At 33.7% G+C, this 17,900-nt stretch overlaps 3 protein-coding genes across 5 annotated transcripts; 2 read left to right on the forward strand and 1 right to left on the reverse strand.

The window, feature by feature from the left end:
• Nucleotides 1-495: 495 nt before the first annotated feature.
• LOC140825289 (homogentisate solanesyltransferase, chloroplastic) lies at nt 496-4,520 on the forward strand. The gene is made up of 10 exons (XM_073186971.1): nt 496-762; nt 967-1,101; nt 1,190-1,336; nt 1,531-1,756; nt 2,392-2,465; nt 2,552-2,644; nt 2,862-2,979; nt 3,108-3,170; nt 3,420-3,452; nt 4,181-4,520. Exons 1-10 carry the CDS (start codon nt 581-583, stop codon nt 4,253-4,255), a joined length of 1,146 nt encoding a protein of 381 aa, XP_073043072.1. The 5' UTR covers nt 496-580; the 3' UTR covers nt 4,256-4,520.
• Nucleotides 4,521-5,042: 522 nt separating this feature from the next.
• Nucleotides 5,043-6,392, reverse strand: LOC140825290 (F-box/kelch-repeat protein At2g44130-like). Its single transcript, XM_073186972.1, has one exon. The coding sequence runs from the start codon at nt 6,295-6,297 to the stop codon at nt 5,266-5,268; it is 1,032 nt and encodes a 343-aa protein (XP_073043073.1). The 5' UTR covers nt 6,298-6,392; the 3' UTR covers nt 5,043-5,265.
• Nucleotides 6,393-11,575: 5,183 nt separating this feature from the next.
• LOC140825291 (DEAD-box ATP-dependent RNA helicase 11-like) lies at nt 11,576-17,210 on the forward strand. 3 transcript variants are annotated; one of them, XM_073186973.1, is made up of 7 exons: nt 11,576-11,730; nt 12,503-13,332; nt 13,448-13,531; nt 14,016-14,258; nt 14,612-14,779; nt 15,830-15,943; nt 16,430-17,210. In XM_073186973.1, the coding sequence occupies exons 2-7, from the start codon at nt 12,598-12,600 to the stop codon at nt 16,916-16,918; spliced, it is 1,833 nt and encodes a 610-aa protein (XP_073043074.1). In that variant the 5' UTR covers nt 11,576-11,730; nt 12,503-12,597; the 3' UTR covers nt 16,919-17,210. The 3 variants fall into 3 exon arrangements, with proteins under 3 accessions (XP_073043074.1, XP_073043076.1, XP_073043075.1); XM_073186975.1 differs by having other exon boundaries at nt 11,583-11,730; nt 12,580-13,332; XM_073186974.1 differs by having other exon boundaries at nt 11,598-11,730; nt 12,407-13,332.
• The last annotated feature ends 690 nt before the right edge of the window (nt 17,211-17,900 follow it).

Raw genomic sequence — 17,900 nt, forward strand, 5'->3', positions numbered from 1 at the left:
CTTCGCTCGCGTTACTACTTGCTGAAGTTGTTGATCTATGATCATATGATGGTAAAATTTCTCGTACCTGTTAAAATATAATTAAAATATTCATTTTTAATATTTTTTGGCAGCCCTACATTAGATACTGTATCCTATTATGGTAAAATTTCTCGTACCTGTTAAAATATAATTAAAATATTCATTTTTGACAGCTACAAATACAAAAAAATGTTACACATAAGAATAGTTTTTAATATATAATTTTAATCATCATCTTGTGTTTTGAGTAATTGGGGTTTGAATCATTTTAATATACATATTCTTGAAAATTAGGTTATTTTCTACAAGATATTTCATAGAAAATTATGCAATGTAGCATATAAAAAGTATAGAACTCCTAAAAAAATATTAATAAGTTAATATGTTCTTCATTAAAAAAAAATAACTTTCAACTTTATGTCTGAATTTTTTTGTCTTTTTGATATTTTATTAATAAATTATAATTTAGTTAGAAAAAACCAACCTTCCATCTATCATCGCCATCCTCTCCACAAGCAAATGCAATTTCTTCTACTCAGCTCTGATTAATCGCACGGCCATGGAGGTCGCTACCACTCACTGCTCATCCGTCCTTCTACCTGCTCAAATTTTTAGGACAAATAAGCTCCCCATTTCCACTCCCCCCTCATTCGTTTTCAGATCTTCTAATAAATTGGCCTTTTCCGCTGCATACACCAAATTCTCCTCAAGAACAGCTCGTCGTCCCATCTGGGCTCCTGGGTATGCGCAATTCCTCCTTATTTATCTTGAAATTTTGGTCATTTGTTGAGTTTGTGGAATTTTGATGGATTTTCTATCGTCTGATTATACTGGCATGCTGCATTTCACTTTGTGGTTCAAACAGATTCAAGTTTCCCATGGATTTATGTCTAAGCAGATTTATTATTATAATGGCTAATTATTTGACGAGTCTATGTATGAAAGATTAAATTGTCAGGCATGCTCTAAAGTTGATGCAGCTGGAAGTGATTCTTGGTGGAACAAAGTTGACCATTTCAAGGATGCTTTCTGGAGATTTCTAAGGCCCCACACCATACGTGGAACTACATTGGGATCAGCGTGAGCAATTCTATAACTTTTATCAAGTTTACTTTTGCTAGTGGAAAAACATAAATGAGATGAACCCGTGTCATTCGTTTCTTGACAGCTCCCTAATTACCAGAGCTTTAATCGAGAATCCGAATTTGATAAGGTGGTCGTTACTTCTGAAGGCATTTTATGGACTTGTAGCGCTCATTTGTGGAAATGGTTACATAGTGGGAATCAATCAGATATATGATGTAGGGATTGACAAGTAAGCTACACCATTATGCGCTCCTTGGTTTTTAAACTTGAGTTTATTCATACCAAGGACTGCTCTTTTTATGTCTTCATTTTATCATGCTCTTTGCCATGAAGCGTGCACTTATGTCCTGTTTTCCACCTACATTACAAGATACTCTCATGTTTGTCTAGTGATTTTTTGCAAATTGTTGGCTTGAACTGCAGGGTGAACAAGCCTTTCTTACCTATAGCTGCAGGAGATCTTTCAGTAAGATCTGCATGGTTCTTGGTGTTGTCTCTGGCGTTCATTGGTGTTCTAATTGTTGGGTTAAACTTTGGTTCTTTCATCACTTCTCTATATTGTCTTGGTCTTTTGCTTGGAACCATTTATTCAGTTCCTCCATTTCGAATGAAGAGATTTGCTGTCGTAGCATTTCTTATTATTGCAACGGTATGGTTTTGGTTCGTTGGAGCTACATTTTTCTTTTTGTTTCCTTCAAGGTTTTATTCGCCGAAGATTACTTGTAAGGTAGTCTTGTAGAGAAGATTTGAAATTCCTGTAGATCAACCTTATGTCAACCATCATGGAAAAGGAAATAATGTCCAAGAAATGTAATAAAGCTACAAACTTTCTGGAATACATAAGAAAGTGTCAGTTCCTTTCTTTCAAAACAGGGGTAATAATATGAACGCCTTGAAACTTGATTAGTGCCTCCAGTCGAATGATATTTTGTGAGCTTTTCTAGACTTGTTGACCAGAATAATTATGTAGAATCTGTTACTAAGATCATCCTTGTGCAATTTTTCATGTCAAATATGATGAGGAAATGGTGGAAGTGTATCATAATTTGACTTTCATAATTTTTTTTCTTATTTGGCAAATCTATTTACGCCAGAAGGAAATATTTTTTCTTTTCATTTTTCCATTTTCCTTGCACGTGTAATTAACTGTGGTATGTAAAATATATACTTTAACATCTTTCTTAAAAACCACAATTGATTGATGATGCTTAGGAGTAATTTGGTGAATATTTTTACTAATTTGTACATAATCTGTGTTGAACATAATACGCACAACTCTTTTAGGTTCGAGGGTTCCTTCTCAATTATGGTGTCTATTATGCCACTAGAGCTGCTCTCGGTCTGACGTTTGAATGGAGGTGAATTACTACACAAAACTATTCGCGTGTTGCTTTTTATGTTTCTGATGATATTCTGATATTGGCGTTTATGTTTCCTTCTTCAGCTCACCCGTTACTTTCATTACCACATTTGTAACGTTATTTGCTTTGGTTATTGCCATAACTAAAGATCTTCCCGATGTTGAAGGTGATCGCAAGTAAGTTATGGGGGACCCATTTCTTGCTATTATATGTTTTCCTGCAATTTGGACGTGCAGCTTAGACATTTAAAATTCAACAACTCACATTTATTTACAGTTAATGTCAAAAGAACTGGTTTTTATAATGCAAACTTTTCCACATATGATCCTTTGCGAGTTTTAAGGTACTACTTCTATGATTTCTGAATCTTCATGGTTCATTGTGACTCATAAGGTTTCAGATATCGACTTTGGCGACAAAACTTGGCGTGAGAAATATTGCATTGTTGGGTTCTGGGCTTCTGTTGATAAATTACGTTGGTTCTATTTTGGCAGCTTGTTACATGCCTCAGGTAAATGTAATTGTACACTCGACTATTTTACATTTGCTTTTTCAGTTGCCACTGATCCACCTGAAGATATTATGTTTCTTCTCAACTAGTATGATTCTGAGTATAGATAGACTTGGCATATGTTACAGGCCTTCAGGAGAAATTTAATGATACCTGCACATGCTATCCTGGCATTAGGTTTAACTAGCCAGGTACGTGTTAAGCTTTGTTATGACGCTATTACTTAATTTCATTTGTTTATACATATGTTATTCTATCTGTCTTTTATTCGGTTGAATTTTTCATTTTTAAGTTCCATCTATTTCTGTTGAAGCATAACAATCCATGCCTACTAAATAGATTTAGTTGGCTCCCACTGTTTTTGGGGAATTCATTCGAAGAGTCTTCTTGTTTAGATGCTATTATTTGTAATGACCTGGTCTTGTGCTCTCTCTTTGCAGGCATGGGTACTGGAAAAAGCAAATTATTCCAAGGTGACTCTTGTTTTCTCTTTCCACTTATTCTACATTCTTGTATACTTCTGCGTAAATGTGACTGTTGTGTTAGTACTTTTTCACTCATCTGAAATATATATACTTGTACCCAGTAAATAGCAGACGTGCATTCAATTTTCTTCGGCTTAAATGGAAGCTAGAGCATGGGTCTTATATGGGTTCTCTGACTCTCTATTTTTGCTGTTAATTAGCCTATTCTGTCAACAGTTTTTATTTTTAGTTTATGGATGTAATCTCAGTTTGAATAAGATTCAACAATTGTAGGACTGAAAAGAGAACAGTGAGGAGCCATCAAATACCTGTTTGGTAGACTTGATTTGTGCCACTTCACCTCCTGAACTACATAACACATATCTCAGTTTAAACGATTATGATTTTTGCTGTCCGGCCTAATTGATTCTATTATTTGGTTTCCATGTCGAATTTTAGCGGCTTATACCCGAGAGAATGCACCCGTCTGTAAGTTTAGATGCCAAAGTATCAAAGTCCTGGTATTGTGCTAAATGTATACTTTTACTGTTTTTTGGGCTACGGAACAAGCTTTTAGAAATATGGATCCAGGGTTGAATCATGTAGAGTCTTGTTTAGGTCTTCCAGAATTTATTTATTTTTTTGGTCCCTCCCTTCCCTCTTAATTGCCTGGATTATGATAACCAAAAAAAAAATTTTGATAATTGATGTTAATACAATTTTCTTCATTCTTGCAGGATGCAATCTCCGAATTTTACCGTTTTATATGGAATCTGTTTTACGCGGAGTACTTCATATTCCCCTTCATCTAGTGAAATTTCAAATTTGATGTTCATATTGGATTAGTTGCCAAGAACTCGGGAAAGTTCAAGTACAGAGAGTACGAGACCAAATGAATGGCAGACTAAGGTCACACAATTATATTAGGCAGAAGGACAGTGTAAATTTGTAAGATAACAATCTCGGTGTTGTCTCAGATATTTTTTTTGTTAATGGATACTGAAAGAGATTGATCAGAAGATATGGTGATCCTGTTGTCTGTGTTAACTTTATGTTTACAGCTGTTTTGGGTCTTTGTGGTAGACTTAGGCATCTGAAAAAGACTCTTGTGATTGAGATTGGCAACGTTAAAGTCTGTGATACGGATTATGGGTAAGCGTTAGAAACTTTAAATGTTTGAATTATAGCAAAAATATCTTAACCAAACATAACTAACATACATGATTTGTCTTCCTACAATTTGAAAAAATGTACCCCTAAAACTCATTTGCTTAATTAATGTGTGTTTCTTTGGGTTGAACTTTTAAATATTACTTCAAAGACCTTTCCCCACAAACAATGATCACTACACTAAATTCTATTTTTCGTAGAAACTTCCAATTTATCGAATGTCCCCGAAGAAGCTAGAAACTTTTAATTCAAAATCACCGCAAAGAATCGAAATTAAAAAACTCGAATCAATTCATGAATTATTGAAAACAGATAAACCTATCATCGTGTCGAATAAAAATTCAGTGTCGCTGATTCATATTCAATCAAATTCATACAAAAGCAGGCACATGTCCACCCAGCGAGAGTCTAATCTTGCACCGGTCAAAGAAAAGGACAAGGCATGTTTCCATAATTGATCATTTTCATTACATTAGATTACAATATATGGACACGAATACAAAAAGACGCACACACTATTCCAGAAGGCAAAAATTCTCCTTATTTTCAAATGCTACGCGTTCCCAAATTAAACTATACATAGTTACTAGAGCGTGCAAATACCAAATTTAAATTTTTTGATATTTTTCAATTGTATGAACTCGCTAGCTATCTATATCTCAATGGCGCAGCCAGATTGCACGAACCCAGAAAATTTCTCATTCGGTGTGATATTAATTTTATTATTAGTCTTTTTATTATTATCCAATAGAAAGAAGATATGTGGGCCACCCTGATAAGTTGCGCCGGTCAGCAAGCTCCACTTCCCAAGGTCCACCCCACATGAACCCACGCGCACAGTCGGGTCACTCGCCCCCCAACGTAACAGTTCCTTTTCGTTTTTGCCGACACAGGACCTCGGGCACTCGCGCACGCGCCACGCCTCCTCTACCACCCTCCACTCGCCGCCGCTTCTTATATCGTAAACTTCGGCGCTGCTCTTGAAATTCCCTTGCGACTCGGTGTCGTAGCCGCTCACGACCCAAAACTCCGACCCGATCACAATCCCTTCGCACTCGTCCCGCGCTTGTTTCATCCCTGGCAACTCGCTCCACTCGTTCTTCTTTATATCGAAAACCCACGCCGAACTCAACGCGTTTTTGCTCGCGTCGTGCCCCCCGGCGACTATCACCTTACCCTCCACGCCCCCCGCGGCGAAAAAAGACCGAATCGACGGCATGTCCGCGCACTTACTCCACGCTCGGCTCGTGAAATCGTACATAAAAACGTCCTTAACTGGCTCCCAACTCGATGGGTCCAACCCACCCATCAAAATCACCTTACCTTCGATGCTGGTTATTTGACAGAACATCGGCAGCCCATTTGGATACTTAGGGACCTGCTCGACTCTGTCCCAGCTCCGAGTCAACGGATCGAACATGGAAATTGCGTACCTGGGTTGATTCGCCGGTTTCGACCCGGATTCAGCGGGAAGCGCTTGAACCAAACATGCCACCTTGTGCGTAAACCCGTACTTCTTCCTGTGGTAGTAAAAATCCTTGCTCTGGATGAGCTCTCGCCAGCGCTTGCAAACTTGGGAGGAGACTCGGTGAGTTGAAAAGTGCAACCGAGTCAGACACTCAAGCGCAATCTCTTCAGGCAAACCGGGTAACAAATCGGCTGCCTGACATTTTTCGCAGGTCATGGTGAAATTGAATCAAAATTTTGGTTGAAAATGTATTTGATACTTGGGTAACCGATTGAGGTGGATAATGTTGAAATCAAAAAGTGACCTTCGACATAATACATCAACATATTTATAGTAAGAAACACCTGGAGCCTGGAATGGAGTTGAAGCATACAAGAAGCATTCAACTTGCCGTGACAATCGTAAACGTGGCAGTCATTCATTAGTTAAAATTCCACATAATGATTTTAATTTTATATATTTTATATTATATATTTAAATATTTTATTTTTTTATAATCTTTTACATATTTTATTAAAAAATAACTAAGATAATATATTATTTTTAAATTGTCGACGTGAAATGAACGGAAACGAAATAACCGAATGATTTTTGTAGTTATTTTATTTATCATTATAACATAAAGTCCAATTTGAGATAAATTTTTTATATATGATATTAGAATGCTAATATACAAATTATGGCTTGCAGATTCATCTTGAATTAAATTATTATAGAACTCCAAGTCAAATGCAGGATAGAATAAAATTGTTACCTTTTGTACTAACAAAGTTATACGTCAATAACACTGTTCCTATTTTTTATTTTTATTTTTAGAAGAACAATAGACCTAATTTCAATTTCAAAGAGAAGTTAAAAGAGAAGGGCATAACTCCGTAAATCAAACATCCATAGGCGTACATACTTATGGGTGAGTCTATAATACGCTAAAAAATCTACTCTCGAGTTTCATTTTATATAAAACATCCCGTCAATCATCTGTTTTTAAAAAAAAAAAATGTAAGGTATATCAATTTTTTTTGGTAGTGAAATGATCGGTTGATCATCTTATACAAACACATCGAAAATAAAGTATTGACTCACCCCATCTTCATCGTGACATCTTTCTACATTGATTAACTGACAACGATGAATTTCACATTTTCTTAAAGGTTAATTTCCCAAATCAATACATGTTTTACATCTAGAAGGAGGGGCGACGTTTGAATTACAAATCGAACATGGCAAAAACATTTTGAACAAAGCTTTATTATATTATATATCCATCGAAGGATGTGTTGAAATATAATGAGTAGTAAATAAGCATGCATATACGAATATTGATTGGCTGGACAATGATTTCCCTCTATGGTTTTCTAGCATTGCAACCAAGGACTTGTCTTAATGCATTTGTGTTATTCTAAAAAAATAAATAGTTTCTTGATAACGATAATGCATAGTTATGTATGCTGTATTTTTGTTGATATTAAATCGTGGAAAATTACAAAAGACAATTGGGGGAAAAGGTGAAGACAATCTGGTTGTAAAATAAATGAATTTTGACTTGAACTGTGATGTGATGTTCAATAATTTAAGGTCTATTTCTTTAAAAATATGGAAGATATTTAATTTATATTTTCACCGCACAATTGATTAAAAATTACGCAATATTTTGGGGGAGAAGGTCAAGCATGTGCGCGGGGCCAAGATTTTGGAATTGCAGGTAATTTCTGAATCATGCTAATATTGTAGTAAATATTTATGAGTTAGTCTCATGTGAGACCGTGTCACGGATTTTAATCTGTGAGACCGATCAACCCTACACATATTCACAATAAATAGTAGTACTCTTAGCATAAAAAATAATATTTTTTCATGGATAACCCAAATAAGAGATCCGTATCACAAATACGATCCGTGAGACCATCTCACACAAGTTTTTGTCAATATCTATATATCAATGGCGTGAAACTTAGGCAATATTTGGTTATCTTTAAAATTATTTATTTTTGTTTTCAACAATAAAAAAATATAATCATATGCTTCATATAATCTGGAAAAAATACTTTAATCTTTTGTAATTTCCAACTTAAATTATTTTTCAACTTGATAAATAGTATTCTAATGTCTGAAAATACTTTATATATTTTTTTGACGGTGGAAATACTTTATATTCATCAAGTTAAAATAGCTAAATATAGAGGATATGATATGACATAACGACCGGATAAAGTTTGTAAAACATGATATGATATTTGCAATAAAAAAATAAAAATAAATAAATACATATATATATATATATATATATATATATTATATTTTATTAAAGTTGAAGACATGATAATAATCATCTAGAAAAGACGTCAGATTTGTATTCTAACTTTACCCTTATATGATATTGATATTACATTTTTTAAAAAAAAAAAATCCAACACAATTTTATTTTATTTTTTTTATTTTAACAATTCAAATATAAATTTAGTCGTTCCATAATTTGTCAAATTTCATTTGGTTCATCAATAATGATAAAAAAGACTATACACACGTATTCGTGTATATATATTATAAAATTTAATATGGCGACCCCTCGCGCCGCATTGGATCAGAAACGATTACGATAAACATTAAAATCGAAAATAACTCTTATGACCTTAACCTTACTTGTCATCTCTGTCTTGAGTTAATGGCATAATAATATATACACAACACATAAAGTAATCTATCTTGAGTGTGACTGAGACATTGAATATATATATATATATATATATATATATATTATAGAATAAAAACGCAACGGTGTTTCTATTATGACGGGCACCACGAGTCATGGACCGAGTGAATATGATAATGTAAAGTTTATGTTTTGGAAAATAATTTTTTAACAATTTTTTATGTTATTAAATTTCTTTATTTTTTCTATTTATAAATTTTTTTATTGAAAGTATTAATATGACACTACATATATCAATAACACATCGTCATATCGGTGTTGTTTAGAATCATGTTAAAAATATCAAAATTATCAAAAACAAAAATAACAACTTTCAATTCAATTTTCACAAAATAGAAAACCAAAATATAAACGATTAAATATAAAATCTAAAATTGTGATTTTTCATTCAATAATTTATCGATTGGATAAATTTTTTTTAAAAAGAGGATAAGGGAGGTGGCGAAATGCGATGAATGGACAACACCGGGCCCCATTTTTGAATTTCCATAGCTTAGATGCATAACTGGATGCCACGTTGGATAACAGATAAGTTTGATGAGTAGGGTTGCCGTATCTTTTCTAAACAGGTGTGGTCTGATTTTTTCTTCTCCTTATCCGCACATAATTATTACTGTTCTCCCTATTCTCTTTTTTATATATTTTGTTTTTGTTTTTGTTTTTGTTTTTTGAGAAAATATCTTGTTGATTTTAATGGGCCTATTTGAAAACAATAATTCTTTTAGGTACTTTTTGTTTTTTTGTTTTTATTAGTTATTCGGAATATTTGTTGTGGTACATAGTACTTATTAGAAAACAAACATTTGTTTGAGACGGTCTCACGGATCGTATTTTGTGATACGAATCTCTTATTTGGATCATCAATGAAAAATATTACTTTTTATGCTAAAACTATTACTTTTTATTGTGAATAACGGAATGATTGACTCGTCTCACGTATAAAGATTTGTGAGACCGTCTCACAAGATAGTCACTCTATTAGAGAAACAAAGATGCTGATGTGATAAATGTCAGAAAAACTTATATGACATGCACTGTAGAAATATATTTTATAAAACAAAGATTAAATAAAATGATTGTTGTTTGATTATAGTATAGTTCTTACTTAATAATATCGGTGTAATATAAATTTAAAAATTGTTCCATATAAAATAGGTGTAGACAGAAGATACATGCATCTGTTTAAATTCTTACATACTAAGTAATTGACTTGGATATACGAGATGAATGAATTCTCCCTTCATTGACCAAATGAAACAACTGGGAGCCGACGGACCCAACTATTCAATACGGCAAACAGGACAGAGTTATCAGATTTATGAATTATATATATCCATTTTGTATGACAATATTTTTAAAAAAAAAAACTAAACAAAAATTTTGGGAGTTTTAAGCTACACGGAGTGTGTTGTTTCAGCCGATGAATCTGCGTGTAGCTTAAAAAAAACAAAACAATTATTTATTATTATTTGATCAAATTCAAAATAATAATAACACATACAACGCATGTGTATTTTTTACTATTAGTTAATTAAGATTTACAACGACATCATGTTCAGTCCTTTTAGAATTCTAAAATCGACTCCACACAAGATAGATGTGGATTATAAATTACAAATCAAATAATATATACTCTTCTTTCATTTATAATAACCAAAATTATATGGTACAAACTATCTTTTAAGGTTGCGTTTAGTGGGGTCGATGCAATTGGATATGATAAATAATCTCATAATTATTAAAATTATAAGTAGGATGTTAATATTACTTAATGAACAATAGTATATTTGGTTTGATCGAGTAAATTTGAGGTAAGTTGATAAATTCAGATTTCGTATTTTTCAATAATTAATTAATATTAATGAATTGTGATACATAAGATAATGTTGTTGTTTTTAATTAAATGATTTGATTAATGTACGGTAAATAATTAATTATTTGATTGACGTAGATAATTAATGGATACACACATTTTCGACCAAACAAACGAAGAGATGGTCCATCAACCCAAACAAAACCCTAAAAATATTTGCCTAAGAAGTGCTAAAAGATATAAAGAAATATATGTAATGGGCTGGGTCGGGGGTTTGGGTTTGGGTTTGGGTTTGGGTTTGATAGTGGAAAACCGAAGCCCTGAACTCGGATATATGTCATAAATCTAAAATTAAATCTAAGTGAACACCAATTATATTTTCAAATGTCCAGATTTTAATTCCTTCTTTAAATCCAATTGTAGCCTAAGAAAGAAACGAGAGTTTAATATATCAAATGTGTATTTGTTTGTGAGTAGTAATCTTTTAACATGGCCTCACGAATATTTATCAGTAAGACGAGTCCATCCAACAATAAAAAAAAATACTCTTAGCATAAAAAATAATATTTTTTCATAGATGACCCAAATAAGAAATCTGTCACACAAAATACAACCCGTGAGACTTTCTCACAGAAATTTTTGTCTTTGTTTGTAGACGTGTGATTTAAAATGTCGTAATTAATTAATCTGAGTAAAACTTGTTCGATTCTGGTGTTAAAATAACTAACAGTAGTTTAGTTCTGAATAAGTTAATTATTCTTATTAGTAGATAAAAGTTCGAAACTATCAAAATAAATCTACATAAACGATGATATATATTTAAATAAAGAAATTATAAATTAATAAAAGAGAATAATTTTTATTTGGCGTAGAGGCGATTAATTCGCTTTAGCACGTTTTTTTACCATAAATTTGTACTATTAATTATTATAAATGAACTTAAAAAAAAAAATTGAAATAATTTTCAGTTCCTATATTCTCTAATTTGTGTCCCAATTCCTCTGATCCCTATATTTTCTCTTCCCCTTTTTCTCCTCCCCGTAAAGCTAGGGTTTCAAAATATTCCTTTTCACCGTCTCTATTCCAAACATGCCATCGCCGAAAAGCTAGGGCTGATCTCTCTCAGGTAAAAGGTTCACCCGCTCTTAGATACTGAAACATGAACATGCAATTCCACGTTTTTGGACTTATCTCTCGGCGTATGCGTGTTATTTATTTGTGAATATCTGCATAATATATATGTCCTAGCATTTGTTAAACTGCATTGAAGTTTAAAAGTTGAAGGTTTTGAGACGGATCTTCTGCCTGTTTGTACGTAATCTGTGTTTGTACGAACTTTTTTTTGTTGTTGTTGTAGTTGTTGCGTTTCTGTTTCTTTTTTGTGCTGAACATCCGCATGGTTTTTTTTTTTTGAACATCCGCGTGGGTTCCCGGTTTTTGCTTGTATTTACTTACTCCCAGATTTTTTTCCCTTTCAATTTTAGTGATGAATTAAGATCGACTTATCAGTTTGATGACGCCGTTTACGTCGGTTCGTGTCAAATTTCGAGTTTTTTTTTTTTCCAAAAACTGTTGAATTTTGAATTTTTTCCTCCAAAAACTGTTCTTTAATCAGGGCAATGTTTGTATTTACTTACTCCCAGATTTTTCTCCCCTTTCATTTTTAGCGACGAATAAAGATCGACTTATCAGTTTGATGATGCAATTTGCATTGTTTCGCGTCAAATTTTTATCTTTTTTTCTATAATGAGGGCATTCTTGTATATACTTACTCCCATTTTTTTCTTCCCCTTCCACTTCAGTGACGAATCAAGATTGATTTATCAGCTTGACGATGCATTAGCTTTGGTTTGTTTCAATTTCTTTTTTTTTTTTCAAAAAATTTATTCTTTAACCAGGGTATTGGAGTGTGATAACAAGGAAGCTACGAGATTAGCTTGAAAATTTTGAGATAGGTTTACTCTAATTTCTGCAGTCAAGAGGTTGTTTAAAAATGAGAAATTCATGGGCAGACGCCGTCGAGAATGCAGCTTCTGGATTTTCTGATAATGCTGGGACCAGTGGAGTCAGTGAACCCACATTGACTCCCACCAAGCCCGCATATGTCCCACCACATCTCAGGAACAAACCTCCTGCGTCAAAGCCACCTGCTCCATCACCTAGTGGTGCACCAGCAGGTAATGACAGGTCGGGGTATAGTGGATCAACAAGTGGATCTCGATGGGTTGGACCTAGGTCTGATTATGGACGTCAGGGATATAATTATGGAACCCGTGGAAGTAGTGGCTGGGGTAACAGGGACCGAGAGGTCAACCCTTTTGGTAGTGAAGATCTGGATACAGACACTGAATGTGCATTTGTTGAACAGGAGAATAGTGGTATTAACTTTGATGCGTATGAGGATATTCCTGTGGAGACAAGTGGTGAAGATGTACCGCCTCCCGTAAATACATTTGCGGAGATAGATTTAGGTGATGCTCTCAATTTGAATATTCGAAGGTGTAAGTATGTAAAACCAACCCCAGTTCAGCGACATGCTATACCAATTTCACTGGCAGGACGAGATCTGATGGCTTGTGCTCAAACTGGCTCGGGAAAGACTGCTGCGTTTTGCTTTCCAATTATCAGTGGAATTATGAGGGGGCAGTCTCCAATGAGACCACGTGGTGCCCGCACTGTTTTTCCACTAGCACTTATTCTTTCACCAACAAGAGAACTCTCAATGCAGGTAGGTCCAGTTATCTAACGAGCATTAATTTCATGCTATTTTATACTTTTGTGCAACTGATGACTTCACATTTTGAGAGGGAATATGTTTGCTATTTTGCATCTTTTACCTTCAGATACACGAAGAAGCTAGGAAGTTTTCCTACCAAACCGGTGTCAGAGTAGTTGTTGCATATGGAGGAGCACCAATAAATCAGCAGGTCATAGATGTTATTTTCTTTATTTTGCACGTGAAGGCATGAATTGTTACGTACCACTCCTCCTTGGTTCTATTTTTTATTTCACATATATTTTGTAAGGCAATGATTATTAAATAATTAACTTTTTATCTCCAATTCTTTCTGGTTTTTGCTGCTACTTTCAGTTTAGAAAAGATAATTTTTTAGCTATGATAAGAAAAACAAAATGGTAAATAGTATTCAAATAATTATCATTGTTAAAACTTTATCAAAGCAAGCTGCGTAGGCATACATTTAGAACTCACATTTATAAAGTAAATTTTACTAAAATATTAATTAAAAAATGTATTGCAAAAATTCAATTATAACATAAACAGATATTATTAGTAAATATATGAATCAGATTTTCAAAGTTCATATAAATAAATTATTGTATATATTGATATGTTGCACAGCTGCGTGAACTTGAGAGATAAATTATTGTATATATTGATATGTTGCACAGCTGCGTGAACTTGAGAGAGGAGTTGAAATTCTTGTGGCAACTCCTGGAAGATTGGTTGATTTGCTCGAGAGAGCAAAAGTTTCATTACAGATGATAAGATATCTGGCTCTTGATGAGGCTGACAGAATGCTTGATATGGGTTTTGAGCCGCAAATCAGAAAGATTGTAGAGCAAATGGATATGCCTCCTCGTGGTGAAAGGCAGACAATGCTATTTAGTGCCACCTTTCCAAAAGAGATCCAGGTATTGAACGGATTGAGTTTCCATTCTTTTTTGTATTTGCTAGCTATGATCAACTTCTGCATTGTCCAGGAAGTTATTAGATAATTTCATCTTGCTGAAATTTGCTCTCTGAAAGTTGATTGATGGTAGTTTGGAATAGTGTAGTGTGAGTGAACTTGGAATCTACAAACTTGAAACAAATCTAGGTTTATGGATTGTTGATCTGGGAAAAATAATTCTGAAAATCACTTATCTTTTTGTTCTTCTTATTTTGTAATTATAGTCGTTTATGGTATGGTATGGTATGTGATGTTGCTGTCCTTGTGAATATTAATACCAATAATAATCCTTTGATATCGACTGTTGGCCTGCAGAGACTGGCATCCGACTTCCTTTCAAATTACATATTTTTGGCAGTCGGAAGGGTTGGTTCAAGTACAGATTTGATTGTTCAAAGAGTTGAATTTGTTCATGATAATGACAAGAGAAGCTATTTGATGGATCTTATTCATGGTCAGAGGTCAAACGGAATTCAGGGAAAGGTAATTAATTTTATGTTGTGGTTAATATACAGAAATTGGTGCTTGTTGGATTAGTTTGATCTTTCAATTTGCTTTATTGTTAAATTATGCTCATCTTGTTTATATGAAGATTATTTGATCAAATATTTCTATTGATGAATGATTGTTATGAAGAATTGTATATGCTGATACTCTTTCAGCTAACTTCTGTTCTTCTGGTGGAGCCAGCATAATGTGCATTCCCACATTGCATATATTGCAAAAGGTTTTACTTCCATACTTTATGATTGAAAAAGCATAACTATTGATCATAATGAGTAAACAAGTAATCTGATCAAATTGTTGCCAAATATGGCCACGACTAAGTAATTTGGTTTTCCAAATTATCCTAACTTCAGAAATTATATTATCTTATGACTTATTTAATATTTAATTTTGTATTGGAGTGTTGTTTTTTCTTTTTAATTTTTCTATTTAATGTTTAGTAAAAAATCTTTTTATATGTTATGTTGATTGGAGCAATCACAGTTATTGTTCTTCTGGATTCAAGTTTCACCGATGCTTGGCCTTTGTGCCTATGTACAAGCTAACGCGTAACCCTTCAATTTAGCACACTCACCACTTCTTATGCGTAATGCCTTGTATTGATCTTTAAACCTCAAGGTGCCTTTGAAGCAAACACTAAATGTATGGATAACAACTTTAAGATGAAATGCAAGATAATTGTCTTTCAGTTTTTGCTTATAGACTGATAAGTATTTGTTTCATTGTTTTAATTGTTTGTAATCTACACATTGTATTATATACGATGGTAATATTATTAGATATTTAGATAGAAGATATTCTAGTGCATGTTCCTTGAAGGAGCCTTGAGTCAGAACAATTTATGCCTCGCCTTGCTCTATGATAACTTTGAGCACAACGTTCCGTTGCTGTTCTACTAACTATGGGGTTGAAATTATTCATTTCTTGGCTTCGTCATTGTTTCAAACTTCCACCTTACTGAATTCATCATTTTTTGTTTAGTTCAAGGGCAATTTTTGGTTTCATTATTGTTGTTCATTCTTGCAGCAATCTCTTACTTTAGTATTTGTGGAAACAAAGAAAGGAGCTGACTCATTGGAAAATTGGTTGTGCGTTAATGGTTTTCCTGCTACTACAATTCATGGAGATAGAACACAACAGGTAGTAAAATGCAACTGAATGATAATCTAACATCGTTCCTTGTCATGATATAGAAATGTTGTATTATGTTGTCTAATTTTATATTAGACAGCAACATCACATACCATACCCTAAACGACTATAATTACAAAATGTTGTATTATGATATTTGATGATGAGGGTTTGCATCTGTATTTTAGTGTCATACATCTGGGGCTAATGTAGTTTGATGGGATGCATCTTCAGTCCTTACTTTAGATCTTCTTTTATGCAATCTGCTCTGTCTGACATGAAATTGCAGGAATGTTGTTTAGTACATGTTTTAGTTGTCTTAAACACTTGCAAAATACCATTATGATTCATGAAGAAAATTGAATGCCGTGATTATGTGCCCATGATATTTATGCTTCTAGCCACGTAGAGTAATTGAATAAACCATTGGTTTTTCGGCAATTCTGTTGCTGGTTATTTATAATTAATATGATTTTGTTTGATGTTTTGATCCAGGAAAGGGAGCTAGCACTCAGATCCTTCAAGAGTGGGAACACGCCAATATTGGTTGCAACGGATGTGGCTGCTCGTGGTCTTGATATTCCACATGTTGCTCATGTAATCAACTTCGATCTCCCCAATGACATAGATGATTATGTCCATCGGATAGGACGTACGGGTCGTGCTGGCAAGACAGGATTGGCAACTGCATTCTTCAACGAAAATAACACATCTTTGGCTAAGTCATTAGCTGATTTGATGCAGGAAGCAAATCAAGAAGTACCGGAATGGTTGACTCGGTTTGCAAGTCGAGCCCCATATGGGGGTAAAAGTAGGCGTGGTGGTGGGCGTTTTGGTAGTCGTGATTTTAGAAGGGACTCCTCTTTTAATCGAACTGGGAGTGGTTCTGACTACTATGGAGGAGGTAGCGGTGGTGGTTTTGGCGGTTATGGTGGAGGTGGAGGTGGAGGATATGGTCAGGGGATGACTAGTGCTTGGGATTAACCGTTCACGAGCCTGCATTTTTATTATTTATGTTTGCAGAAAGAGTACAATATAATTTTTATCATCTTGCGACTCGGAGGATTGTGAAGCTCATCTTCTTTCTGAATGGAAAGAAACAGAAGATAAGTCGATATCCGTTTTTAGAGATGATTGCAAAATATACTGTTTTTCTTTTTTTCTTTAGTTTCTTTGATCAAGTGATGGTGATCCGTTCGAGATTTACCAGAGATTTTTATGATTGAATTGCAGTTAAAGAACACTTGATTGATAACTTTAGCTTTTCCCATGTGAATGCCAAACTTGGATCGGTGTGGATACATGCCATACCTGCTGCTGCCCACACCCACTCCACTTTAGTTATGCCTAAACGATTCAAATTGAAGAACATGAAACTTTAATTATTTGTTTTCATATATTAAATCGTCGAAACTATCTATTTTTGTGTACAATTTATTCATAGTAATAAGAATAATTTATCAAATGTCCTTAACGAGCATGAAAAATATCATTCATGGTTATTCTGTATACTGCGCAAAAATAACATATATTATTCGTTCGAAAAATGAGGCGCAACATTCGATTTGATTATTAGTATGTACTATGTACCAACTAGGATGACACGTTATAGGGTTCGCTCATTAATATATTTGTTTTAACAATTTTATAAATCAAATTAGATGAGTGTTTTTGACGATGTATTAAAGAAATTAGAAAACAGTCGTACATTTTAATTAAATGAATTAAAGAGAGGAACTACTGAAAAGAGCTTTATCCATACAAATTATTATTAGGTATATCAAAGGTCAGTTTTGACGTGATGTTACCAATAGTGTTTATTTTTGTGCTTATCATCATCTATTGATTGCACAATTTTGATACTCTTCATTACTTGATTACCACTTCATTGTGGGACACGGTAAGTGAACAGTATATCAAAACGATATTAAAAGATATTTCATAAGAAAGAAAATCCATTAATAAA

Source organism: Primulina eburnea, chromosome 3 (assembly GCF_022965805.1).
Source record: "Primulina eburnea isolate SZY01 chromosome 3, ASM2296580v1, whole genome shotgun sequence".
Lineage (NCBI taxonomy): Eukaryota > Viridiplantae > Streptophyta > Magnoliopsida > Lamiales > Gesneriaceae > Primulina > Primulina eburnea.